General features: G+C 59.7%; 1 protein-coding gene across 1 annotated transcript in view; it reads left to right on the top strand.

The window, feature by feature from the left end:
• The window catches only part of FAM20C (FAM20C golgi associated secretory pathway kinase), a 33555-nt gene extending 15788 nt beyond the window's left edge, over nucleotides 1-17767 (top strand). Inside the window, exons 4-10 of the mRNA XM_077140372.1 lie at nucleotides 11056-11148; nucleotides 11298-11413; nucleotides 13520-13700; nucleotides 14591-14700; nucleotides 14812-14893; nucleotides 15166-15225; nucleotides 16890-17767. Of these exons, the coding sequence (XP_076996487.1) occupies nucleotides 11056-11148; nucleotides 11298-11413; nucleotides 13520-13700; nucleotides 14591-14700; nucleotides 14812-14893; nucleotides 15166-15225; nucleotides 16890-17139 (892 nt within the window). The 3' untranslated portion in view covers nucleotides 17140-17767. The remainder of the gene's footprint in view (nucleotides 1-11055; nucleotides 11149-11297; nucleotides 11414-13519; nucleotides 13701-14590; nucleotides 14701-14811; nucleotides 14894-15165; nucleotides 15226-16889) is intronic.
• The last annotated feature ends 9735 nt before the right edge of the window (nucleotides 17768-27502 follow it).

A 27502-nucleotide genomic window follows, 5' to 3' on the forward strand; every position in this document is an offset into this window, starting at 1 on the left:
CAGCTTGCCACAGAAGAGGAGACTGAGGTTCAGGGCGGGCAGCTCTGCCCAGTTCTGTCACCCTGGCTCTTGCTGACAGCTGACCTTGGGGGTGTGCACGTCAGCTGTTCTCCCACCTCAGACCTCGGCATTCTCCCAGTCTTTGTTGTTGTCAAAACGTGAATCAGTTTCTCATTCCTCAACTTATACTAACTATTGCATTCTGTACCTCGTGTGCACACCCAAACGTGTGCACAGCCAGTGGATGCCCAGCCCCTTTGCTCGGTGCCTGGGTTGATCAAGGTGAAAAAGAGTTTTCATCTTTCCCTCCCCATCTTGGGGCCCCTTTTTCCTTCCGTTGTACAAGGAGAGATTAGATTACATCAAGAGCAAATATTATTAGGTATTGGTAAAATTCAATAAAATCTTAATCTTACTGACACTTATAATTTCTCATGGCTTCCTCTTCCTTCACCTCTTAAAAATTTACATTTTATTGAATTATAACATTCAAATGGAAACAAGCACGTGCTGAGCAGGCCCTGTAGCCAGCACCGAGGCTGATGGACAGAGCTGAGCCCAGAGATGCCCCGCCATCCCGCAGAGCCCCCACCCCCACCCCGCACTGCCTCACTGGTCAGCAGCTGTGCTGCACCGTGTCACCCTCCTCTGCTCTACGGGACGCCGTAAGGCACATCGCGTGGTTGTAGCTTGCCCCCCTCCCCCTTCAGAGTGTGGCCCCCGGTTTCTGGGGCCTACCTCCTGCTCCTGTGCCGGGTGTTGTGGCTATTCCAGTCCGGACATGTTGGGGGGTGGTTCAGGGGTCTGCCCCTTGCACCCTTCTGGGCACCCAGACACCGAGACACATGGGGCTACCGGGTTAGGGCTGGATGAGGTGTGGGGGGGCAAGAGGGAAGGGTCTCAACTGCCAGAACAACCTTAGGACATCATTGACCTGGGTTTTTCAGAGTGAGTAGGAGCTCTGGGCCCTGCAGGATGAGTAGGACTCTGGGCCCTGCAGGATGAGTTGGAGCTCTGGGCCCTGCAGGATGAGTAGGACTCTGGGCCCTGCAGGATGAGTAGGACTCTGGGCCCTGCAGGATGAGTAGGACTCTGGGCCCTGCAGGATGAGTTGGAGCTCTGGGCCCTGCAGGATGAGTAGGACTCTGGGCCCTGCAGGATGAGTAGGACTCTGGGCCCTGCAGGATGAGTTGGAGCTCTGGGCCCTGCAGGATGAGTAGGACTCTGGGCCCTGCAGGATGAGTTGGAGCTCTGGGCCCTGCAGGATGAGTAGGACTCTGGGCCCTGCAGGATGAGTTGGAGCTCTGGGCCCTGCAGGATGAGTAGGACTCTGGGCCCTGCAGGATGAGTAGGACTCTGGGCCCTGCAGGATGAGTAGGAGCTCTGGGCCCTGCAGGATGAGTTGGACTCTGGGCCCTGCAGGATGAGTAGGAACTCTGGGCCCTGCAGGATGAGTTGGAGCTCTGGGCCCTGCAGGATGAGTAGGACTCTGGGCCCTGCAGGATGAGTTGGAGCTCTGGGCCCTGCAGGATGAGTAGGACTCTGGGCCCTGCAGGATGAGTAGGACTCTGGGCCCTGCAGGATGAGTAGGAACTCTGGGCCCTGCAGGATGAGTAGGACTCTGGGCCCTGCAGGATGAGTAGGACTCTGGGCCCTGCAGGATGAGTTGGAGCTCTGGGCCCTGCAGGATGAGTAGGACTCTGGGCCCTGCAGGATGAGTAGGACTCTGGGCCCTGCAGGATGAGTAGGACTCTGGGCCCTGCAGGATGAGTAGGAGCTCTGGGCCCTGCAGGATGAGTAGGACTCTGGGCCCTGCAGGATGAGTTGGAGCTCTGGGCCCTGCAGGATGAGTAGGACTCTGGGCCCTGCAGGATGAGTAGGACTCTGGGCCCTGCAGGATGAGTAGGAGCTCTGGGCCCTGCAGGATGAGTTGGAGCTCTGGGCCCTGCAGGATGAGTAGGACTCTGGGCCCTGCAGGATGAGTAGGAGCTCTGGGCCCTGCAGGATGAGTAGGACTCTGGGCCCTGCAGGATGAGTAGGAACTCTGGGCCCTGCAGGATGAGTTGGAGCTCTGGGCCCTGCAGGATGAGTAGGAACTCTGGGCCCTGCAGGATGAGTTGGAGCTCTGGGCCCTGCAGGATGAGTTGGAGCTCTGGGCCCTGCAGGATGAGTAGGACTCTGGGCCCTGCAGGATGAGTAGGAGCTCTGGGCCCTGCAGGATGAGTTGGAGCTCTGGGCCCTGCAGGATGAGTTGGAGCTCTGGGCCCTGCAGGATGAGTAGGAGCTCTGGGCCCTGCAGGATGAGTAGGACTCTGGGCCCTGCAGGATGAGTAGGACTCTGGGCCCTGCAGGATGAGTAGGAACTCTGGGCCCTGCAGGATGAGTAGGACTCTGGGCCCTGCAGGATGAGTAGGACTCTGGGCCCTGCAGGATGAGTAGGACTCTGGGCCCTGCAGGATGAGTTGGAGCTCTGGGCCCTGCAGGATGAGTAGGACTCTGGGCCCTGCAGGATGAGTAGGACTCTGGGCCCTGCAGGATGAGTAGGAGCTCTGGGCCCTGCAGGATGAGTAGGACTCTGGGCCCTGCAGGATGAGTTGGAGCTCTGGGCCCTGCAGGATGAGTAGGAGCTCTGGGCCCTGCAGGATGAGTAGGACTCTGGGCCCTGTAGGATGAGTTGGACTCTGGGCCCTGCAGGATGAGTAGGACTCTGGGCCCTGCAGGATGAGTTGGACTCTGGGCCCTGCAGGATGAGTAGGACTCTGGGCCCTGCAGGATGAGTAGGACTCTGGGCCCTGCAGGATGAGTAGGACTCTGGGCCCTGCAGGATGAGTAGGAGCTCTGGGCCCTGCAGGATGAGTTGGAGCTCTGGGCCCTGCAGGATGAGTAGGACTCTGGGCCCTGCAGGATGAGTTGGAGCTCTGGGCCCTGCAGGATGAGTAGGACTCTGGGCCCTGCAGGATGAGTTGGAGCTCTGGGCCCTGCAGGATGAGTAGGACTCTGGGCCCTGCAGGATGAGTAGGAGCTCTGGGCCCTGCAGGATGAGTAGGACTCTGGGCCCTGCAGGATGAGTAGGAACTCTGGGCCCTGCAGGATGAGTAGGACTCTGGGCCCTGCAGGATGAGTAGGACTCTGGGCCCTGCAGGATGAGTAGGACTCTGGGCCCTGCAGGATGAGTTGGAGCTCTGGGCCCTGCAGGATGAGTAGGAACTCTGGGCCCTGCAGGATGAGTAGGAGCTCTGGGCCCTGCAGGATGAGTTGGAGCTCTGGGCCCTGCAGGATGAGTAGGACTCTGGGCCCTGCAGGATGAGTAGGAGCTCTGGGTCCTGCAGGATGAGTTGGAGCTCTGGGCCCTGCAGGATGAGTAGGAACTCTGGGCCCTGCAGGATGAGTAGGAGCTCTGGGCCCTGCAGGATGAGTTGGAGCTCTGGGCCCTGCAGGATGAGTAGGAGCTCTGGGCCCTGCAGGATGAGTTGGAGCTCTGGGCCCTGCAGGATGAGTAGGACTCTGGGCCCTGCAGGATGAGTAGGAGCTCTGGGTCCTGCAGGATGAGTTGGAGCTCTGGGCCCTGCAGGATGAGTAGGACTCTGGGCCTTGCAGGATGAGTTGGAGCTCTGGGCCCTGCAGGATGAGTAGGACTCTGGGCCCTGCAGGATGAGTAGGACTCTGGGCCCTGCAGGATGAGTAGGAGCTCAGGGCCTTGCAGGGCCAGAAGGTGTTTTCTTTGGGTGGAGGGTTGTGGGAGGACATCTAGGCACATACCATACATGCTAAGTCTTGAGGAAATAAAAGGATTTTCAGGACTAGTGTATGGTTAGGAGTTTCCAAGGATTTGCTGCTCTGCTGGGAAATGCTTCTCATTTTCTGTGCATGATGCCCTTGCCAGGCCTCAAGGCAAACACATTGCTCAATAGCCGGGCACTGGTGTGGGGCCAGCAGAGGCCTGGGCCTGACCTGAGGTGGACAAGGAGCCCTTTTGTCCACTACTCAGCCTGGCTGGCTGCCCAGCACTCACCACCCACAGGCTGGCTGGGGCAGGGCCCCTGGCTGCCATGAACGCCGGCATCCTGCCCGTGGGGACCCAGGCCAGACCCTTAGTCAGACCTTGGCCATCCACCAGGAGCCACCCGGAGCCTGGGTGCCCCCCAGGCTGCTGCTGCCCCCCGTAAGTCCTGGGTGAGAAATTCCGAGGGCACCGCGTCCACATTCTTGCAGCGGCCCCGCCTCGCCTGGCTCATGCATCCGGCCTGTTTAGGTGGCCACCATGGTCTGCAGCATCGAGTGGTGACCAAGGCAGGCACGGGTCAGGGGCTGAGGGGAGGGCCCTGGCTTGCAGGGGCCTTTTGCCAGGAAAATGGGGTGGGGGGCCTCTGCAGAGGGCCAGGCTCTGCCCTCACCAGGCACCCCGCTTTGTCCGGGTGCCCCAGGTCCAGCCACAGAGGACACAGGTGCTTGCTCTGTTAAGGTGATGGGAAGAACTAGTGCCCATGGCCTCCTGGCCAGGGCCACCCTGCCACCTCAGCTCTCCAAACGCTGAGCGTCCGGCCAGAGAGAGCCAGGAAACAGTGCATGTCAGCTCAGGGCCTGGGGTGACTGAGCCCCACAAGCACGGGCCTGAAGGCAACACAAGTTTATTCCAGAGCTGAAGTGCAAGTGTCAGCAGGGCCGCGTGGCCTCGGGACACTTGGGGGGTCCATGCTCACCTGACCTTCCGGAGCTCCCGGGTCTAGGGGACCAGGCCCAGTCCCCGGTGTGGCCGCGCTTTAGGGGGTCACCCTCAAAGAGGTCACCACCTCGGGGCCATGTGAGGGCGGACGCGCCCCCCAGCTGCGTGGGATTCCAGCCCTCCCAGTTCTCAGGCCCTGCACCCCTGGGGGGACGCCAGACCCCCTCCTCGCAGGGGCAGGTCCCAGGTAGCTAAGGTTACCCTGGCTGACCCAAGTACCATGATTATTTACTAATGGCTAAAGTGGCATTAACTCCGCTGACCACAGACGTCAGCTGCCTTCTCCTGCCTCTAGCTGGCAGCTAGAAGCTTTTTTGCCTCATAAAATAAAAGGAAAAGGAAATTATTAGCAATTGTAGAGAGCCCTGCAGGGAAATGAGTAAACGTTAAAACGTGGTGAAACCGCCTTTGGAACCAAGTTCCGGCGGCGACCAGTTGTGCCCCCGTCATGATGGGGAGCCCAGCCTGGCCCCCTCCTTGGCCGGGGTCCCCCCCAGACTCCTCACCTCGCCTTGCAGACCCCTCAGGGCTCCTGGACAGGGCACCCCTGGGTTCATATCAAGGCCAGTGGCTCATTTTTCTCCCCACAGCCTAATCGCAGCACCCACTGGGCTGAGCCACACGGAAGGGGACGGGCACCGCGGGCGCCAGGGGAGCTCAGACCCCGCGGGTTGGTCAGGCTCTTCCCGCCCCGAAAGGAAAGGTGGCCTGGGTGCCCCGAACATGCCCCCTGAGGAGCTGAAAGACAACCCCCAGCTCCACCATTAGCTTTTCTCCCCACGGGCACTTTCTGAACGTGCGGGCCTCGGGGGCACCTGGGCATATGAGGGCCTCCTGCCTCCTTATCCTTCAACAGGAGGTGATGCATCTCGGGCATGAGTGCAGACAGGAGCGCACCTGCGTTTCCAGGTGTGCTGGAGGGAGCACGGGATTTTCTCCCCTTTGTACATGCAAGAACGCTGGACGCGCTGCCCTTCGGGCATTAAAAATACAGTCGGCCTCCACCCAAGCAAAGCTTTCCACCCCCTTTGCTTTTGAAATCAAGTCTAAGCCCCTGCGATTATCTTAAACAAAAATGACTTTGACTTTCCTTACATCTTCTTTGAGTCATTTTAATTGTTTTCCATTACATTGACCATGTGAGATGGAGTCTCTTCTGAATTAATTTTCCACCCCACCGAAGACACTCGCTCTTGCCCTGCTCCTCTGCCTCCCCTTGGGGAGACACCCCGAGGACACCCGCGCCAGTCTGTGCCCCTCAGGACAGGGTGGCAGAGATGCGCCTCGTCGGTGCGGACCCAGCTCCAGGCCAGGGGGTTTAGGGCAGAGCCCCTGCCTGCACCTCCAGGGCCCTCCTTCTTAGCAGGGTGCCCCCTCGGGGTACTGGTCACCCTTCGTCCACCCTTGTCACACACTTAAGGTCTGTACGTTTTACTGTAAGCAAATTAAACTTAAAATTTCTAAAAGCATCACAGATGTGCCTGCAGGCAGCGTCTTCCTCCCCGAGCTGACTTTACAGAGCCTCAACAACCCCCAGACCCACAGAGCAGTTCCAAGCTTCCTTGAGGCCACCTCCAGGCCCCCAGGGGGACAGGCAGCTCCCTGGCCTCAAAGGAGCCAAGGAGACCTGGGCTACCCACCCCTCCCACCAGGTCTAGGGAATGGGGAGGAGGCTTCCTGAACTACAGGGGAGGGTGCTGCCCCCATCCCCCAGAACTGGCCACTTGGGTAGCTGTCCATGTGGCATCGGCAGGGAGGAACTGAAGAGGGTCTCACTGCCCGGTGGGCGGCCGTCCCTCCCTGGAGCGTGGGCTGCAGGTGAGGCCCGGCCTGAGCTATCAGCTCCCTCCAGGCCAGCAAGGGGATCACATCTTGGTGTAGGGTCCCTCTGTCCCCGTCAGCACCTCTCTCCCGGCTGTGGGGGTCAAGAGCATCGTTAACTGAGCATCTGGGGTAGGGTCTGCTTTGGAGAGCAGGACAGAGCCCCCATACCCAAGCCCAGCCCCAGCCCCTGCCCCCAGCCCCACCCCTTGAGCCCTGCCCCTGCTGGGGACACAGCCTGACGCGGGGTGCCGGCCTGGGAAGGCCCTGCCCACGTGGGCTCTCGCCATCTCCGACCTCCTCGTGCTCTGGCGTAGGGACCCCTGTTTCCGGCCAGGCCAGCCCCGGTAGCCGCAAGGACCCAGCGGAGACCTGAGAAGGGAGGCAGGCTCCGGACTCTGCTCCCAGGTGGGCCCCCGGGGGGCCTGGAGAGTGAGTGGCCGAGCACCAGCCCTGAGCAGAGGCCCCTCGGCCCAGGGAATGGCCACTCAGGCTGGCGCCAGTCCCCACCACCCTGCATGGCCAGTGGACACAGCCACCCCTCGTCGGGGTTTCGAGTGGGAGGGGAAGTGCCCTCCCTGCGGCGGGATGGGTGCTGGACGGCTGGAGCCCGCACTGGGTCAGAGCCACCTGGGGCTCCAAGGAGGGTGGGCGGGCATCCAAAGCCGGAGCTGGGAGACGTGGCTAGGCCAGGCCTGGAAGCAGCCGGAGAATGTTCTGGAAGCCAGCCAGAGCAGGCCTCCAGGAAGGGCCTGGGATGTCTCCTGAGCAGGAAGAGCCAGTGCCACCTGGATTGCAGGTGTGTGACCTGCTCAGAGGGTCGGTGGAGCGGAGGGGCAGAGGCCCCACCAGGGCAGGTGGAGAGGCTCACGGCTGGGAACCATAAGCAGGACTGCGTGCCGGAGGCAGGGCGGGCAGGGGCAGAGGCGGCAGTCAGGGTAGGGCTCGTGGAGGTCAGGGTAATATGGGGGTGTGATGGGGGTGGGGACGGGCAGGGGCAGAGGGGGAGGTGGAGACATAGGTGCATTGGCTCCCAGCCGGGGCCCTCTGAGGCTGTGGGGTGACCCTCCTGGGCCTGTCCAGCCTCTGGCCCCCGCCGTCCCAGCTCCCTCAGTTGTGGTCGTGTCTCCCAGGCTGTCTCTGTCTCCCCTTGGCCAAATCCCCCAACCAGGGTTTTTGACCTGCCAGAGTGTCAGGTCCAGCTTTTGCCCCCCAAAATCCACCACCCCAGAAACTGCAGACTCAGGCTGAGGCCAGCATGCCGACATAGCTGGTTTGAACCAGAGTGTTAAAAAAAACCCACAGAACTTATTTGCTAACATTTAAACAAATCAGGAGGTTCCACCAAGAAGTCTGGACGCCTTCTCTGGAACCCTCAGAAGCCGGGGCGGGGCTTCTGCAGCACCCCCGTTTACCCCAGCCACCTCGTCCTAGCGCTGGGACCCGTGTGGCGGTTCCCCTCAGTCCTGGCAGCTGACAGCAAGCTCGGCGGCTCCTTAGTGAGTATTTCAGTTACCAGCACATCTGCTTTGTGTTTATTTTCACACCGTTGGTATTTTCAACAACTTCATAGGGATGTAATTCACATGCCATATGACGCACCCTTTGAAGTGTACAATTCAGTGGTTTTGGGTATATTCACAGAGAGGCGCAATCACTGAATGTTACCTTCAGCCCCCAAACACACCCCACGCCCATGAGCCGTCCTCCCTTCCCCCACCCCACCCCAGCCACAAATCCACTTTCTGGGCATTTCACGGAAGCAGAAGCACAACATACGGTCTTTCATGAATGGCCCTTTTACTCATTCTTTTTTTTATGCCTGAATAATAATCCGTGTGTGGCTTCACCCCGTTCTGTGAGTCCATTCGTGCATCGACGGGCGTCCGGCTGTGGTGGGGGTAGCTGCCGGGACCCTGGCCTGCCCCCTGAGTTCTCCCTATTTTAATCCACCCAGGAGCCACGCGATTCGGCCCCGCAGGGACCATGTCGCGAACCGTTCCTGGAAGGGCCGAGGAGGAAGTTCCTCGTTTGGGCGAGGGGCACTCAGGGACGCCCGGGACAGCTGGCACTCTCCCACTGCGGCATTCTGAGAACCCACAGGCAGAGCGAGCCACGAGCTGACCCAACCCTGGCGCCCACCTTGCCCGCAGGACAGTCTGCCTCCCTGGTGGGGCCGGGGGTTCCGGGGGATCCCGGCGGGGAAGCCCCAGACGGAAGACGGTGCCCGGGGTCGGTCCTGTCTCCCCAGGCCCAGAGCTGCTGCCCCTCAGTGCTGCAAATTCCCGTTGGGTCGGGGTTGGCCTGAGAGGCGCTTCCTGCAGGAACAACCCCTTCCGGAGGCCGAAACCCAGTCCTGGCCCGGCTGCCCTGCAGGAAGGCTGTGCACCCCTGGAGGCAGCGTTTCCAAACTCTCAGCCTTGTCGGGGGCCTGGGGGCTCCACTCCAGCACCGCCTGCTTCTGCTTGGCACCCAGAGTCTGCAGTGTGGAGGCCGTGCGCGTCACCGAGGGGTGCGCGTCTCCCGGGCGGGACGTGTCCACACACCGCCCCGTGGGGCGTGGCGGCACAGAGCCAAGGGCAGCCAATGAGGCCGGGTCCGGGCAGGGTCCCCTGGCCCCTTGAGTGCCCCTTGTGGCTGTGGCCCCCCGCAGGGCGTGCGGAGCTGGAGAGCCAAGCCGGGAGTCGGGAGCCGGCACGGGCCAGTGGCCACAGGCCTGTCCCTCCCTCCAGGGGGTCCAGGGACGTCCTGCTGCCCTGTCTGTGCGGGTGTCACCCCCACAAAGGACAGACTCCCAGGGACTCTTCGCCCAAAAGACGGGCGAGGAAACGTCTCAGCCACTGGGGCCCACTGGGGTAGGGGAAGGGGGGGCCACGGTCAGGGCCTCCTGCAGCCTGAGGGCCCGACTCTGCCTCCACCTGGCTCAACCCAAATCCCGCCTATGGGTGGCACGTGCGAGTGCTCCAGAGCATTCTGCAGTGGCTGCCTGGACCCTGGAGGCTTCCTGTTTCCTGAGGAGAAGCAGGTTGCCGTCCCTCCCGGCTGCCCGCCTGCCCCTGCTGGCCCCTCGCTGAAGCCGCGCTGGGCTGGTTTCCACCGCACTGACCCCCACGCGCCTCTGCCTGCTGGAGGCTGCAGAGAAGGACCCCAGACCACATCGCTGTCAGGGGAAGATGAGGTTGCACCCACAGCCCTGGTTGCCGTCAGGGGAGGGCAGGGCAGGGAGGGGTGGCATTGAGAGCGTGGCCCTGCCGCTGCCAGTCACGCCTGTGGAGCCCACGCAGGTGGGAGGCTGTGTCAGAGGCCCAGCTCGCTCAGTGCCTGGCCCGTGCTGAGCACAGGTGACGGTGGGAGCCAGCAGCCAAACCCCAGACCCCAGACCTCCGGGCCGAGACCCCACCCCATTTGTGCAGTGGGTGTGTGCGAGGAGGGGTGCAGGGGTGTGGCCCCAAGGTTCCTCTGGCTCTGTGGGCTGGGGTGCTGGCTGCAGAAGTGCCCCCTGGGCTGCAAGGGTAGGATGGTGGAAGCTAGGGGTCTTACTGAGCAGTGGGGGGCTGCACGGACAACTGTGTGTCTCGAGAACATCCCCTGGGCTCATGCCCCCAACACGCTCCCCCACTGCCTGGTAGCTTAGGGAGACTTCAGGCCCAGGCTGCCCCCCAGCCCAGCACCCCTCACATCTGCTCCTACCTGGGCAGCAGAGTCCACCTGAAACCAGCAACTCTCAGAAGCACTGAGTCTAGAGCGGCTCCACGGGGGCCAGGGAGCAGTGGGTTAAGCAAATTGGCTGCAGGACTTCTCAGAGCCTTGACTGTGCCGGGGGTGGGGGCTGTCTCTTGGGAAGGCTCATGTGGCTCTCTGGAGGTGGTGGGGCCTGGGGGGTTGTCCATGAGCAGAAGCAGGTGTGGGAGACAGAGCCGTCCTGCACACAGCTGGCACAGAGAGCAGAGGGTGCAGGCCCCAGGGTCATAAGCCAGGGGCATGGGTCCTGAGAAACACATGCCCTGTCGAGACTCCAGACAGGGAGCCCCCAACCCCTCGTGCCTCCCTCCAGGGTGCAGAGGGCAGGTTTGGGCACCTCAAGTCCACACCCTGGAGAGGTCTGTAACCCGTTGGGTTAGGGCGAGTCCACACGCCGGACCCTGGCCTGCTGCGTTCCTGGACAGCCTGTGCTCGGCCGGCGCCGCCACCCCAGCTAGCCCGCGTCCTGGGAGAGTTTGCCGAGCCCAGGGTGTCGGCCCCCAGCACGGCTGAGGCGGACCCTGAACACTGTCACCTCCTCCTGCAGAGGAAGGAGTGGCACGTGGTAAAACAACTAGGGGTGATGCGTTCCGAGCACCCACTGCTTCTGTTGTAATGTGCTTTACGTAATTGTGAGCTGATGAAACGCATTGTTGATCACTGTCTGACAACTGCGCTGAGGTTCCAGGAAAGCTAAGGTGGGCTGTGTGGACTCGTGCCTGAAGGCTTGCAGGTGAAAGGGGTTTTCCGTGTCCTTGCTGCTTTCACAGGCAAACGAGGGAGCAGGAAACTCCCCCCGACTTCTTCTACTTCTCTGACTACGAGAGACACAACGCGGAGATTGCCGCCTTCCACCTGGACAGGTGAGCCCACCCTCACCCTCCTCTGCTCGGCCAGCCCTGGGGGCTCTGTCGTGCAGGGAGTGCCAAGCCTCTCCTCGCAGCACCTGTCCCCCGAGGTGGAACCGGCCTGAGCCCAGAGGGTCAGCCTCCCTCCCTGCCCCTTTTTCCAGGATCCTGGATTTCCGCCGCGTCCCCCCTGTGGCCGGCAGGATGGTTAACATGACCAAGGAAATCAGGGACATCACGCGAGATAAGAAACTGTGGCGAACCTTTTTCATCTCACCAGGTGAGCGCTCAGGACGGCGGCTCTGCCTGGCCCTCACCTGCCTCCTACAGCAGGAACTGGAGTTCATCCTGTAGGTTTACAGAAAGCACGGGGAGCCCCCACATACCTTCCCCACATGCACCTCCCAGCACGTGGCCTCCTGCGTTGCTGTCGTCTTGCCTCAGCATGGTGCATTTGCTGCATTCTATGAACCAGGGTTGATACATTGCTGAGCTGTGGTTGCCGTTTTTTAGCAAAAAGACATCGTTCTATAAGACTGTTCTTCAGCCTACTGCTCTCACTTTCTTCCGTCTCAGGGTGTGTAAATCTGCCTCGTTGTTATAAAGTGCTGCTGAGCTTGGCTGAACTATAATCCTTTAAGCAAAGCCCTATGGCTGGGCACAGAGCTTATTTCTACCACTTGTTCATTTCAGAAGGGAAAATGAATTCACTTCAGAAAGCTCCCAGCCTCTTCTTCAGAGAGCCTTGTTTTCAGAGGGGATCTTGCAGGGCTCTTCAGTCAGCCCTGCCTGAGCATGCCTGACAGCAGCAGCTTACTTGCCCTAAGTGATGGGGAGCTCACTCACAGAGGAGCCTAGTTCACGTTTGAACATCTTGAGCTGTTAGGAAAGTCCTTCTTTACACAGGGCTGAGTTCTGCTTCCCTGACCTTTGAGCCAGGGCCTCTTGCTAGGGTCACAACAACCATCTAAGCCCTGCTCGCTCTCAGCCTGTGTCGGCGTTTTCCTGCAGGTCCCTGGGACTTCTGCACCACTCCCCCTCTCCCATGGCCACCTATGGCTGGGGCTGCTGCACTCTGAGCTTCTTATGAATTCCTTCTTGCAACTTTTATTGTAGTTTTTATAGTGATGTGTTTCAAAGATTCAAAAAGTGCAGAGGGTGGCATCGCCTGTGCCATGTGCTCAGCCTGGGGTTTAGCAGTTGCTAAAGTTCTTCCCCAGTGGAGACGTGGCCAGCCTCTGCCCGGGGCAGCACTGGGGGTCCGCGCTGATGTGGGGCCGGCTTTGCAGGCTGGAGGCCCCCACGCAGCCGGGAGGCCGGGCGCCAAGAGCCCGTAACCAGGGCAACGCAGCCACCACCGCTGCCCTGTGCACTCTGTGGGTCGTGCCTCATTTCCTCCTTAGGCTCCACGGGGCGAGGGGCGCATAGATGGTTTCTTAGCCCCATTTTTAACCAGCTTCACTGAGGTGTAGCTGACTTGCAGTAAGCTGCATGGATTTCACGTGTCCAGCTCGGTGAGTTTTAATATTCCGCACGTGTCCCTGGGGAAATCTCCCCCAGCGGGCTGTGGACGTCCCTCCACCCCAGGTCCCCGGCCCTTTGTGACCACTTCCCTTCCTGTTCAGCCCCGAGGCCCTTTGCCTGGTGGGAGCAAACAAGCAGCCCTAAGTGACGGCGGGGCCTCCAGCTCCCCCAGCCTCCTGGGCCCCCATGCCGGGCGGGCTGCTGACTCCAGTCTTTGCCAGTGCCACCCTGGGGAGCAATGACCCCTGGGATCCCGCCCGGGCAGGGCCTTGGGGAAGGGCACACGTTGGTGGCCCCCATGCACTCTGGACCCCCTGCCTCAGCAGAGCCGACTCGTCCCCGTCTCACCCAAGTTCTAGGGAGAGCAAGACCCCGAGTCTCCCCGTTGTCTGTCTTTATTATAAAACAGACGAAAGCCCCTTTCTTTCCCGGAGCCCCTGCCGTCCAAGGGCTGCCGTGGTGAGAGACGCTGGCCATGACCGGCCATTTCTGCTCCGCATGGGTCAGTCTGCTCCCCCTCGCCAGGCACTGTCCTCACCCCTTCGGGGTCCTGGGTGGCCCAGCGAGGGCTTGTGATGGGAAAGGTCCGCAAGGACGGGGAGGCTGTGGAAGGGGCAGCGCCACGCTCCAGCCACTGGGAGATCCGAGGTCCTGGCACGGCGAGAGCCAGCCACCCTGGCTGCAGGTCAGGCCATGGGCACCTGTTGCGGCCAGGCCGTGCGGCCGTTTCCTCCCAAAGTACCCAAGGCCGGCTCTGCAAGACGAGGGACAGGGGGTGGGCCATCCACGGGTGGCAGTGGGGGCCGGGCTGGGTGGCACTGGGCGCTGGGCGGCCCCTCTGATGGCGCCCCCACCCCCCCAGCCAACAACGTCTGCTTCTACGGGGAGTGCTCCTACTACTGCTCCACGGAGCACGCGCTCTGCGGCCGGCCCGACCAGATCGAGGGCTCGCTGGCCGCCTTCCTGCCCGACGTGGCCCTGGCCAAGAGGAAGACGTGGCGCAACCCCTGGCGGCGCTCCTACCACAAGCGCAAGAAGGCTGAGTGCGCGGGGCAGGGGCTGCCCTTGTTGAGGGGCCCCACTCCAGCCCTCCCCCCTGGGTCCCCCTCCCACTCCAGCCCTCCCCCCTGGGACTCCCTTCCCACTCCAGCCCTCCCCCCTGGGAACCCCTCCCACTCCAGCCCTCCCCCCTGGGACTCCCTCCCCACTCCAGCCCTCCCCCGAGCCCCCCTCCCCACTCCAGCCCTTCCCCCTGGGTCCCCCTCCCACTCTAGCCCTCCCCCCGATTCCCCCTCCCACTCCAGCCCTTCCCCCTGGGTCCACTTCCCCATTCCAGCCCTCCCCCCTGGGTCCCCCTCCCACTCTAGCCCTCCCCCCTGGGACTCCCTCCCCACTCCAGCCCTCCCCCGAGCCCCCCTCCCCACTCCAGCCCTTCCCCCTGGGTCCCCCTCCCACTCTAGCCCTCCCCCCGATTCCCCCTCCCACTCCAGCCCTTCCCCCTGGGTCCACTTCCCCATTCCAGCCCTCCCCCCTGGGTCCCCCTCCCACTCCAGCCCTCCCCCCTGGGTCCCCCTCCCCACTCCAGCCTTCCCCCCTGGGTCCCCCTCCCCACTCCAGCCCTCCCCCCTGGGACCCCCTCCCACTCCAGCCCTCCCCCCAAGCCCCCCTCCCCACCCCAGCCCTCCCCCTTAGCTCCCTTTCCCACCCCAGCCCTCCCTCCTGGGCCCCCTTCCCCATTCCAGCCCTCCCCCCGGGCCCCCTTCCCCACTCCAGCCTTCCCCACTGGGGCCCACCTCCCCACCTCGGGCTTCCCCAAGCTGCCTGTGGCGGCTCCAGCGGGCAACATGCAAATTCCCACCCAGTCCTTGGCTGCCCCCCACCCCCCACCTTTCAGGGGGCCAGGCCCTCCCAGCTTTACACAGCTGCCCCGCAGGTGGGAAGTGGACCCCGACTACTGCGAGGAGGTGAAGCAGACGCCACCCTACGACAGCAGCCAACGGGTCCTGGATGTCATGGACATGACCATCTTCGACTTCCTCATGGGTGTGTCCTGGGCGGGGCGGGGGGCAGGGGGCGCAGGCCGGGGGTGCAGGGCAGGGCCACCCCCTCCTGCAGTCAGGCCTCTGAGCCACAACTGTTCCGTTCCCGCCCCAGGCAACATGGACCGTCACCACTACGAGACTTTCGAGAAGTTTGGGAACGAGACGTTCATTATCCACTTGGACAACGGGAGGGGGTGAGTTTGCTCGGGGTCCCCCAGACAGGTTGGGGACCCCTGCTCATAAGGTGGGGGCTGACGATGCACAGAAGAGCCCCCGAGGAGTCGGGCTGCACTGCGGCCCTTGACGGGAGCCGCCGGGGGACGCGTGTCGTGCAGCCCGTGTCTGAGCTGCTCCTGGAGCAGGACTGCGTGAACCCTCTCCAGAGACACCCGGGAAGTCGGCCCAGCCGAGTGGCCAGACGCATCGCGTCCCGGGGCCTTCCTGACCACTCTGCTTCCCTCGGCAGGTTTGGGAAACACTCCCACGACGAGCTTTCCATTCTGGTGCCTTTACAGCAGTGCTGCAGGTAGGTCCCTCCCCGCCGCGGATGTGCCCCGACCCTGCAACCTGCACAGAGGACCCTGTCCAGGCCTCGGCCCCCGGAATCCCGGCTCAGGGCTCGGCTCACCCTCTCACACCCCACACAGCTGCACCCCAGGCCCTGCATGCTCGTCCAGCTCACGCCGTGGGGCACAAAGCCCTTTCCTGGGACCTGCCTCCCTCCAGCCACAGTGGCCCAGGCAGAGGCCGTGGGCTGCCGCAGGTGGGCTGAGGCAGAGACCTCAGGTTCTGCCTTGCTTGGCCCCTTCCGGAAGGCTGCCCCACCCAGGTCCTCTTCCTTCAGTCGGGACACAGGCTCATGGGGTACAGCAGTGTGTGCCCATGCTGTAGCGTGGGGTGTCAGCTTCAGCCTCCTGTGCTCTAGCGTGGGGTGTCAGTTCAGTCCCTTCTATGCTCTAATGTGGGGTGTCAGCTCAGCCCCTTCCATGCTCTAATGTGGGATATCAGCTCAGCCCCTTCCATGCTCTAATGTGGGGTATCATCTCAGCCCCTTCCATGCTCTAATGTGGGGTGTCAGCTCAGCCCCTTCCATGCTCTAATGTGGGGGTATCAGCTCAGCCCCTTCCATGCTCTAATGTGGGGTATCATCTCAGCCCCTTCCATGCTCTAATGTGGGGTGTTAGCTCAGCCCCTTCCATGCTCTAATGTGGGGTATCAGCTCAGCCCCTTCCATGCTCTAGCATGGGGTGTCAGCTCAGCCCCTTCCATGCTCTAATGTGGGGTGTCATCTCAGCCCCTTCCATTTTCTAATGTGGGGTGTCAGCTCAGCCCCTTCCATGCTCTAATGTGGGGTGTCAGCTCAGCCTCCTGTGCTCTAGCGTGGGGTGTCATCTCAGCCCCTTCCATGCTCTAATGTGGGGTGTCATCTCAGCCCCTTCCATTTTCTAATGTGGGGTGTCATCTCAGCCCCTTCCATGCTCTAATGTGGGATGTCAGCTCAGCCCCTTCCATGTTCTAATGTGGGGTGTCATCTCAGCCCCTTCCATGCTCTAATGTGGGGTATCAGCTCAGCTTCCTGTGCTCTAGCGTGGGGTGTCATCTCAGCCCCTTCCATGCTCTAATGTAGGGTGTCAGCTCAGCCCCTTCCATGCTCTAATGTGGGGTGTCAGCTCAGCCCCTTCCATGCTCTAATGTGGGGTGTCAGCTCAGCCCCTTCCATGCTCTAATGTGGGGTGTCAGCTCAGCCCCTTCCACGCTCTAATGTGGGGTGTCAGCTCAGCCCCTTCCATGCTCTAATGTGGGGTATCAGCTCAGCCTCTTCCACGCTCTAATGTGGGGTGTCAGCTCAGCCCCTTCCATGCTCTAATGTGGGGTGTCAGCTCAGCCCCTTCCATGCTCTAATGTGGGGTGTCATCTCAGCCCCTTCCATGCTCTAATGTGGGGTGTCAGCTCAGCCTCCTGTGCACTGGGGTGCAGCAGCCTCCTCACTCATCTACCTGGGAGTAGGAAGCCCTGCTCAGCACCACAGGGTGCATTATGCACCCCAGTCCCCCCGGGCAGGACCTTCTTTCTGGAGGCAGAGCCCCAGGGAAGCACAGCGACCCCAGGATCACTCAGCCTGGTGCCAGGAAGCTCTCGGCCACAGGGCCTCCTCCCTCTGGCCAGGCCCTGACTGCCCTCCCCCTGCAGGATCCGGAAGTCCACCTACCTGCGGCTGCAGCTCCTGGCCAAGGAGGAGCACAAGCTGAGCCTGCTGATGGAGGAGTCCCTGCGCAGGGACTGGGTGGCCCCCGTCCTCTACCGGCCGCACCTGGAGGCTCTGGACCGGAGGCTCCGCCTCACGCTGCAGGCCATCCGGGACTGCATCGAGAGGGACAGCGTCCACAGTGTGCTGGAGGACGACCTGGGCCCTGACCACAGAACCCCTGCCAAGAGGTAGTGACCTAGGGGCGCCCGGGCTGCACGAGGCTGGAGGAGGACGCGCCTCGCAGGGGACCCGTGGGCGCCGCCATATGAATTCAGAAATGGGTCCGTGTGCAAAGCCGGGGAGCAGGCTCGGAGGCTCCAGGGACGTCCTGGCATGCTCCTCCTCCTCCTCGCCAAGCCAGAGACGGGTGGGGCACCTCTGTGCACACGGAGGAGGCAGCCTCTCCTTGTTCCTGTGCATCTGCGCCTGGGCACGTGCTCAGAGAGGCAGATGTGAGGGTCAGCCTTCACCCACTGGCTGCAGCACCTCCGGCCTCACTGGAAACACAGGCTCCTCCTTCTCCTCCTTTCCCTGGGCTCAGCACTTAGGGGGCCACAGAGGCTCATCTGCAGGTGGAGGCTATCCTCCGTGGCTGCTCAGCCCCGTGACAACAGAGGAGCACCTGAAAATGGGTTTTCAGGTGAAGCCCATGCCCAGTGGTTCTGCTTCTGCCATGTGGCTGGCAGCCACCCGGCAGGGCCACCACCATTTCCACCTGCACAGATGGGCTCTGCAAACTGCAGCAGTAGGCTTCCTTCGGCAGCATTTTGTGGAATAGTTTGCAATGTGGTACGAGTGCAATAAAGTTATGGCAAGTGTGGAGTGTTTCCCAGGCCTCGCTGCATCTGCTCCCTCCTGCCCCCACTGGGCACCATCGGAGCAGGGCCTGGGAAAGGGCTTCCTGTGCACAGCCAGAGGCGGCCTTGGAGTAAGGTCTGTGCTCCCGGGCGCAGAGTTGAGGGGTGAGGGAGAGAGGTGAGCAGCCGAGCAGACAGGTTCCCAAAACCAGAGTGGCACCCTCAAACCGCAGCTGCAGGAGCAAGCAAGAGACAGCAGTGCCTCCAGCCAGAATGCTCCTGCGGGAGGGGAAGGAGCTCCATGGAGCGCGGGGGTGGGGGGCGCCCACAGCCCGCAGGTCCCCTCCACTGCCCACCGGGAAACCAGCCACCATTTAGCGCGGGTTGGCCACCCTGCTCTGTGCGGGAGCTCCAGGGGCAACAGAGGGGAAACCGAGGCAGGGAAGGGCGGCCACTTGAGGACGGTCCCTGGAGCAGCAAAACCCGTGCTGTGAACCCCACAATCCCTGTGATCCCCGGGTGAAGGGGAGTGGAGACCCCCCCCCCCCGATCCTCCCAGGACTGCCAAGAGCTGGCAGGGCCATGGCTTCTGACGCTGGGGAAGCGGGTGAGTCAACGGCCACGTGGACAGGCTGCGAGGGCTGCTTCTAAGGAAATGGACAGGATGATGTGAACTGATGCCCTGAAGTCTTCCCATCTCAGCACAGGGCTTGGCATCCCCCAGCCACTCAGCCCCACCCGTCGCCACCACTCTTCCACCCCAGCAAGCTGGGCCACCCCCAGCCCCAACACACCCGAGTTGTTGCCTCACCCCGGGCCCAGTCCCACTCACTTCTGGTGTCCACACCTCCACGGGTGCCTCTGAGCATCCCCTTAGGCTGCTGGGGAGAACGGGCCCGCGGGCAGCTTTGCCTGAGCTTGGGTCCTGGTCTTGACCCTTCCTTGACCATGCAGCCTGGGGGTCCCAGGGATCAGGGACCCCATCCCTTTGCCCTCCTGCCCCCAGAGCCCTCTGCACTTCACGCACCACCCAACAGAGAGCCCTGACCTCATCACCTCCGGTTCGCACAGGAGCACGAACCTCAGCCACCCACCGCATGCTCCCTGCACTGAAGAGGCTGTGAAGGCACCGGATGTGGCCATGGTGGGCATTTGGGCAGGGCTGTGGGGAGGCCTCTCTCAGCAGGTGGAGGGTCATGAGCCCTGAGCTCAAAGGGCAAGGCTGGGGGCCGAGGCTGGGGCAGGGGGCATGCGACCCATTCCCCAGGAGGGAGCTACGGACACGGGAATACCAGGACCTGCAGCAGAGCCGGCCACGGGAAGGGACCTGGGCTTGTTCTAGAAGGTTCCGGTTGTTTTAACATCCCTATGGAGAGCAAGTGTGTGATGGGAGAGTGGCAGGAGAAGGGTAAGGGCGTCTCCACGCCTCCGTTTCCTGCCCCCTGGGCTTCCTGCTGTCCTTGCAAGCCGGGGTGTCCAGAGGGGCATCTGGCCAGTGGAATGTGGGTCTCCCTGCACCCATCTCTGGGCTGGCTGTTACTGCCAAGGGCGAGACCCGCGCGGCCCCTGCCCTGAGTCCCCGTTTGGAGCAGACAGCCACACACAGCTGCCCACCATGAGCGAAGCCGCCCAGGCCCCACCTGCGGTCTCAGAACTTCCAGTGCGAGAGCCGCTCAGAGGCGGCCTAAGGGGCACCTGCTCGATCCCCAAGCCCAGTGCAGGCGGTGGGGGGGGGGGGGGTAAGGTGGAGGGGGCGGGCGGATGCAAGGAATTGGCAGTCATGAGAACGGGTGACGCTGCCTGGAAAAGACGCTTAGAACGAGAGGGCTGAAATGACATTTGAAACACGAGCACTGCGTGTTCAGAAGTGTAATGCTAGAGAACCATCATTCACAACGAGGGCAGGAGTTAATAAGGTGTCTCGTAAACCCGACAAGATGTGTGTAAAACTTGTACGGAGAAATTATAAACTATGGAAGAGGTGAAAGAGGACCTGAATACGTCCCGAGGAGTGGCCTATCCATTCGGGAAACTGCGCACTTGGATCTCCACCTCCGGCTGGACACAGAACCTCTGACCTGGGAGCAAAGGATTCCCAGGTCCTGAGCAGAAGGAGCCACAGGTACGGCCTGCTTGCCGGGGGGTGGGTGAAGATGGGTGCCACGGCTTTGGGGAGCAAATGGCATCTTCTGGTAGGGGCGGATTAAGCTGCAGCCTGCCGTGCAGGATTGCGGCCGATGCCCTAGGACGAGCCGCAAAAGCAGGTTTACTGCGGTGTTGTCTGCGACAACGAAACCTGGAAACACCCTGAAGGCCCATTGGCGGGGGATGGGTGAGTAACATTTGCACATCTTTAAGGGGGTCCTCTGAGGGCCGCGTAGGAATGAGCCAGGCCACGGATGCATCTTCACGCCACCGTGAGGTTAAGGCCCACGGTTTTAAAGCATACAAACAACACTGTGCATCGTTTATGAATGCAAGCATGTGCAAGGACGTTTTTAAATTACAGCAGTGATAAACCAGGTTGCAGGTAGCGGTTTTCTCTGGAGCAGGGACACCAGCTGCCTTGGCTGTGGGCACTATGGTCTAGTTTTATCCATGAAATTGATTTCAAAAGCAAACCTGAGGCCCTTGTAGCGAAGTGTTTGTATCCACGCAGGTATTGGAGACATTCGCTGCTTGTGGCGAGCGCGCGCATGCTTTGCAGTTGCCTGTGTACAAACCCACCTGCAAAGCTGTCCGAACCAGGTGTGAGTTCTTCACCGTGGACCCGAAGGACAGACAGGAGCAGGCCCCCAGGGAAGGTGCTGACACAACGCACACCAGCTAGCAGCAGCAAGCCAGATGCCCTCAGAGGGTCAGAGCTGTCAGCTGAGACCTGGAAGGCAGCGAGGGGCAGGATCTGGAAAGGGGGGCAGAAGGAGCTCTCGCACGTAAGGAGTGGTGGCAAATTTTAAAGGGGAAAAAAAGAAGGGGTGGGAGATGGAATAGAGGTTCTTTCCGAGAAAACGAGAAGAGCAGAGGTTGGAACCTAGGAGAATGAAGAAAATGGAATCAGAGTCTCCATCTAGAGGGAACTGCTAATTATTAGGAAATTCAGAAAGAGACAGCAGAGAAAATGGAGGCGAGGAAACACAGAAATAAACGCAAAAAGGGAAACGGTCCCTGAACTAAGGACATAAACTCCAGGTTAAATAGTCCACGTTTCCAGCAGAATAAAAGGAAAAACGGCAAAGAGACCAAGACTAGTCTCTAAAAATTAGAACAGTGGAGGTAGAGAAGATTGTGATTGCTTCCAGTACACGAGGAAAAACTTTCAGAGGCTCAGAAGTCGGAATGTCATCTGCCTTCTCAGTGGCAACACTGAAACCACAAGGCAGTGGAGCAATTCCTTCAAAATCCCAAATAAATAAATCAGCACAACGAAATTTACTACTCACACGCCGTCCTCGTGAAGCCACTGAAGGATGTACTCCAGCAAAACCAGGAAGTAAATCAAGAAAAAGGAAGTGTGGGGTGCAGGGGGAGGCGAGGGGCGCTTGCGATGGTGAGGAAGGAGCCAGGAAGAGTGGCCCACGGTCTCCAGGTGAAATCGGTGTGTGGGGCGTTGGACGCCTTCCACGCAAATAAGGGGATTAACTTGTCTCAACCTCCTAACCTGGCCCACGTTTCCCCGAAACCATGTCAGCATATGCAACAAAGGGTCAAGTTCACTAGAATATGAAAGAGTAAATACTCTAGATATAGAGTATATCTAGAATAAGCGCAGAGGACGAAGCTTACTTGATTGGTCCCCTCTATTTAAGGGCGGTCGGATATGCAAATGAAGGATTCAACATATCCTACGCTGTGATAGGTCAAAAACTAAATAAATGATTATGATAAGGTGTAGAAAACTCACTTTTTGGTTGGCTGGTTTCCCAGATGACACTGTAACTCCTAAGCAGCCAGCAGACGTTGAACTGGAGGACGGACGGACGCCTTTGCCTTAGGGACTAAGCTGGAAGGAGCCTAGACCCCCACCCTCTGCACTCGCTTCTCAAGAGAAAGGAAGAGAAGAACTTCTGCCCCGCTGCGTGAGCGTGAGCGCAGGAGGCACGCTCGTGAGCGGGTGGCCCTGCTCCATGCGTGGGGAAGGGGTGTCTGCACCAGCCCAGGAGGGCCACGAGTAGAGGCAGTGCCTGGTTCTGTAGGAGTCACAGTACCCCGAGAACCAACCAAGGAAAAACATGAGAAAACTGCTGCTTCTGGGTGGAAAATGGAGCTGCTTTCCCCAGGAAAGGGCCCTGAGGGTGGGGGGGGCATGGGGGAGGGGTGTGTTGGCCACGTGTGGGGCCTGCTGTGCTAGAACCAACTCTTTTAGAGTAGAAAAAATATAAACTTGCCATATGAGCTTGTTATTTAGAAAAATGGGTACAAACACTAAAACCAGTCAAGAGGAAAGGCACCCAGCGAAGGCTGCCAGACGGGAATCTCTGCGCTTGAGTGGGGTGGGCAGGGTGCAGGCTGCTCTTCCTGGTGTGATCTTCGTGCTAAGATTTTCCAGGCTCCGCTCCCCTGTTCCACTGGCACAAACTTAAAGCACAATTTAAAGCGATGGAGGGGGTGTGAGATGGGGGGCGTCACAGACTTGGCCTCTGCAGCACCCCCACGCCCACAGCCGCACCCCCTTTGGAGAGGGTGACCCGGGGCCCGGAAGTGACTTCCCCGGACGCAGCAGGGCTTGGCGGCAGCTGGGGGGCTGGAGTCTAGATCTGGGGACCCCTTGGCAGCAGAAGCCCCCTGACGAGCCCAGAGCCCCGGACCCCGCCACGGCTGCTGGTGAGCCGGCGGGGCAGGAGGGCGGGACCCGGGGGCCAAGCCTGGGGCTTCTGTCCTGGGCAAAATGAAGGAAAAGGCTCTCAGTTCAGCTCCTGGTGAGGGAGCTTCTTGCTCGCGTTGTCCTTAGGTAGGACGGGGTTTTCCAGAGCGGCTCCTGTGAAAAGTGTGGAATGGAAGCAGAACCGGTAAAATAAAAAAGGATGGGGGTGGGGGCAGAGCAGGACAAGGGCCTTCTCCGGACCCCTGAGGTCACCTGGGGGTGGGTACACACAGGTGGGCGCCTCCCTGGGTTAAAAAGCAGTAACTGAACAGCCGAAGCGAGGCGGGGAGACCCCCACCCTTATGGGGAAGAGGGCTGCAGGGGGTACAGGCGTGGCACAGCCATTTTCCCCCCAGCCCCGCCCCAGAGGTCCCAGATGGGAGACCAAAGGCTGCCCCATGGAGGGGCCTGGGCTAACCCTCAAAGGACGTCTTAAGTGGACCTGTCTCCGCGGTCCCTGGGGCCTATCCCCGGACACCCACCTGGGTGGGGCTCATGGCTCCAGCCGCTCCCTCCCACCTCGGGACCACACCAACTCCCACAGCACGGGACAGACTCCCCAGCGGAGGCCTCGGAGGAGGCGCCTGGCCCAAGGGCGTGGCAGGTGGTAAAGGGAAGACACACCCAAGTGTCTGGACCTTTCCAGAACTGCCAAATCCCCGGCCTCCTCTGAGAAGCCAGTGCACCTTTGGTGAGTCTCGTGGCTTCTCCTTGCACCCACTCCTTCCCCCTGAGTCTATGCGGGGGTGGGGGGAGCTTCTTTCTTACTCCTTCCAGCTTGGAGGCCCAGCTGCATTCGGGAGGGAGAGGACAGGGGTCCCAGTGGGGTCCACCCACTCTAGGAACGTGGTCCCCTCTAGTCCCAGAGGGCGGGGACATCTCTTGGCCTGTGCCTTCACGCCTTTACCCTGGAAATGCAGGAAGAAGTGGGGAGAGGCCATGAGGGGGAGCAGCCTGGGAGGCGCAGGTAGGGTCGGGAGGGAAACAGCCCCCGCCAGCCTGTCCCCTGCAGGAATGGCCTGCGGTCACTGTGGACGCCGGTCCCCTGGTGCCATCTGGAGGACACTGGAGGGACCGGCCTGGGGGCTGAGATGTCTGGGGCTGCCCAAGGCGCCTCGCAGCCGCTTGGCGGTAGGTTCTCAGCTGGGCAGGCCCTCAGGGAGGTAGTGCAGGGTGGTCCCCACGCGTCTCCCCAGGGCTCCTCCAGGCCCGGCACCTAATACAGACTAACTGCACGAGCGTGTTATTCTCCAGTTTACGAACTCTTAAGGAGCGTTAAATGCTAGTTGTGCCCAGCAGTAGCATTTATAGACACTTGCTGTGAGCCCAGGAGGAGCTCGGGGTGCACTAGAGGCAATGGAAGCCTCTGGCAGACCCCCAGTCCCGCCCCATTCCGAGCTGTGCTCACACATGACGTCCGTGGATTTTCCTGGACCTGAGGCCGGGGAACGGTCTCCACTCGTATCTCCGCGTGGAGCCATCAGTCGGATTCAGGTCGCGGCGCAGTGCGTAGCCCTTGGCGGGACTCTGGGATGATACAGTCAGTGTCTGCCCCACCCCCTTGACAGGAAGCTCTAAGGAGGGGATGATGTGGTCAGTGTCTGCCCCACCCCCTTGATGGGAAGCTCTAAGGACAAGGGCTGCCCCCCGGTACCCCCAGGCCTGTGAAACAGCCCAAGCACCTCCGCCCCGGGAAGCTGCGGGCAGGGTGCCCGCGTTTGGGCCCCCTTGGCACTGTCTGACTGGTGGCCAGGGCTCAGGCTGCCCGGCATGTGATTCTGGGCACCATGGGGCCTGCTTTCCCGGCCACAGACACGGAGGGGCGAGAGTCTCTGCGGACACTGCAGCATGTCCTTCTCATTTTATAAAATATTTTTATTGAGAAATCGTCACACATACATAGTGTACCATCAGTGGCTCACAATATCATCACATAGCTGTGTATTCATTACCATGATCATTCTTACAACATTTGCATCACTCCAGAAAAAGAAATAAAAGAAAAAAGAAAAAAATCTCATACATCCCATCGCCCAACCCCTCCTTACCATTGACCACTAGTATTTCCATCTACCCCAATTTTTTTTACCCCTAATCCCACTAATATTTATTTATTTACTGTCCTTATGTTTTCACTCATCTGTCTGTACCCTAGATATAAGGAACATCAAACACAAGGCTTTCACAATCACACAGTCACATTGTAAAAGTTATATCTTTATACAGTCTTCTTCAAAAATCAGTGCTACTGAAAAAACTCAACAGTTTCAGGTATTTATCCCTCCAGCCACTCCAATACACCAGAAACTCAAAAGGGATATCCATATAATGTATAAGAATAACCTCCAGGATAACTCTGAAATCTCACAGCCAGCGAAACTTTATTTTTTCTCGTTTCTCTCTTCCTTTTTTTGGTCCAGAAGGCTTTATCAGTCCCATGATGCCAAGTCTTGGCTTGCAACTTTTACTTTAAGTAGTAAATGTAGATTCACATGCAGCTGTAAGAAAGAACATGGCGAGACATCAGCATGGTGACATGAACAGCCACTGAAAACTTCTCCACAGAGATTCAGTGAAAAAAAGGACAATTCTCACTAGTTCAAACTCTGGAGGAAAGTGTAGACTGGGAAAGGGTCCCACAAATGCTGAATTGAAGAAAGAGAAGTATCAGGTAGGAAACTTCTGTCCGGAACCAGCCAGTCTTTCCCTCTTCCCTCCCCTCACTCGGTCCCTCACAGCTCGGGAAGTGCCCAGAGGCAGCCGTTGGATACCCTCCCACCTCCCACCTCCCACCAGGACACAGACTACGGAATCCTTCACAGCAGTGGGACAGAGCCCACCCAGACACAGACAGAGACCCCAGCCCACAGGATCCCATGGCAAGACCCAAGCCACTGGGAAGGGCAGAATCAAAAGGAAAAAGAAGAGCTTCCCAACGGAGGGTCAGGGAGGAACACAGTATCTTCCCTAAAGGCAGCAGAAGCCAGACAGAAAATGCCCAGATCAGCTGTTTGGGAACCTGGGGGTAACAGAGGGCATTTCAAGGCCCAGGCTCCTGAGGGACGAAGCGTGAGAAAATGTGGACAGAGACCGTTTCCAGCCCTGGATCCTGGTGCCTGATCCCCACTGTTTTGGTTTGTTTAGGCTGCTGGGATGCAATATGCCAGAAATGGAAAGACTTTTATAAAGGGAATTTAAGTTGCAAGTTTACTATTCTAAGACCATAGAAATGTCTAAACTAAGGCGTCCAGAGAAAGATGCCTTGACTCCAAAGAAAAGCTGATGGGTCCGAACATCTCTGTCAGCGGGAAAGGCGTATGGCTGGCATCTGCTGGTTCTTTGGCTTCTTGTTTCAGATGGCTTCCCAGGGGCGTTTTCTTTCCACTCTTTCAAACATCTGGGCCTCGTGTTGGCTCTGAAGCTTTTTCCAAAATGGTTCCCTCCTAAAGGGCTCCAGTAAGCAAAACCACCTTGAATGGGTGGAGACACATCTCCATGGAAATTGACTCATCAAAAGCTTCCCGCAATTGGGTGGGTCACATCTCCACGGAAACAGCTTGATCAAAAAGATCCCATCTAGCGCTATTAAGTGATAGTTAAAGAACATGGCTTTTCTGGGGTGCACAACAGTCTCACACCAGCACATCCACCCTCGAGGGAAGCAGCAGTGGACAGCCTGATTCTTGCCGGGGAGGTGACCGCAGAGGGGACAGCTGGGGAAGTCCTCCACCCCAAGTAAAGTGGCGGACACAGCCCCACACTGGGCAAAGTGAAGGCACAGGACACCCCCATTTCAGCCCCACCTGGTCAGACACAACCTGGGCTCCAGGAGGCAAACAGCTTCTGAGGACGAATAAGTCACCAAACTGCCATCTGCAGGGCAGGCAGAGAGGGCAGGGGAACTGTAGGGCCTTTCAGAGCCTCCCCAGACCCTGTCCCAGGCCCACTGGAGCTGGTCTACACCCTGCATGGAACCCAGCCCTGTTAAGGGAACTGCAGGGCATTACAGAGCCTCCCCAGACCCTGTCCCAGGTCTAGTGAACTGGTCTACCTCCTTGCATGGAACCCAGCCCTGTTTGGGCTGAGAAGTACAAACGATCCAATTGTCAAAGCAGTGCCTTAAAACAAGCCCAGGCCTTGCTGGCTGGTGAAATGCAGAGCCCTCCCAGGCGGGCTGCTGGATGGGGAAGTTGAACTCCTCGGTTCCCCAATCCCAGGTCTTACCACGTGGGCACCTGGGAGTCCCCAGACCCTTGTGCCCACAGGTGGGGTCTCAGCCAATGTGCAAACAGCCCACTCCTTCTGCCTGGAGTTAGCGGCTTCCTGCACACATGGAGATCTGTGACCTTGGCTGGCCTGTGGCCTGGTCGGGTCCCAGCCCAGCAGGCTGCCATAGCTGGGGAGAGGCAGGTGTGTGGGGAAGAGCTCGCCCTCTGCTGGGAAGACGGGCAGAACTGCCCATCTGCCCAGCCCTTGGTGGACTTCAGAAAAGGGCTGTGCATACTGTGTGAGGCCTCGGCCCTGGATGGCTGGGAAAACTGACAAACCAAGGGCCAAAGGAGACCTTCAAAGCAAATCCAAGCAACTACAAAATCTTAGATGAATGAGGGAAATCAACTTTCAAAATAACCTAATCAAATGCATATAAACTGGCAGAAAATCACACAGTGCATGAAGATGCAAGAAGATATGGCCAAGCCAAATGACCAAATTAAAAAGCCAAAGGAGACAGAATTTGGAACAAATCTCCCAAATAACAACAATGGGATGGCTAAGGAGATAAACATATCAAGAAGACACTAAAAGAGCATAAAGAAGAATTTAAAAGAAAAACTAGCAGATCTTACAGAAATGAAAAATATTATAGATCAAATTTAAAATAGACTAGAGACACACA

Source organism: Tamandua tetradactyla, chromosome 23, assembly GCF_023851605.1.
Source record: "Tamandua tetradactyla isolate mTamTet1 chromosome 23, mTamTet1.pri, whole genome shotgun sequence".
Lineage (NCBI taxonomy): Eukaryota > Metazoa > Chordata > Mammalia > Pilosa > Myrmecophagidae > Tamandua > Tamandua tetradactyla.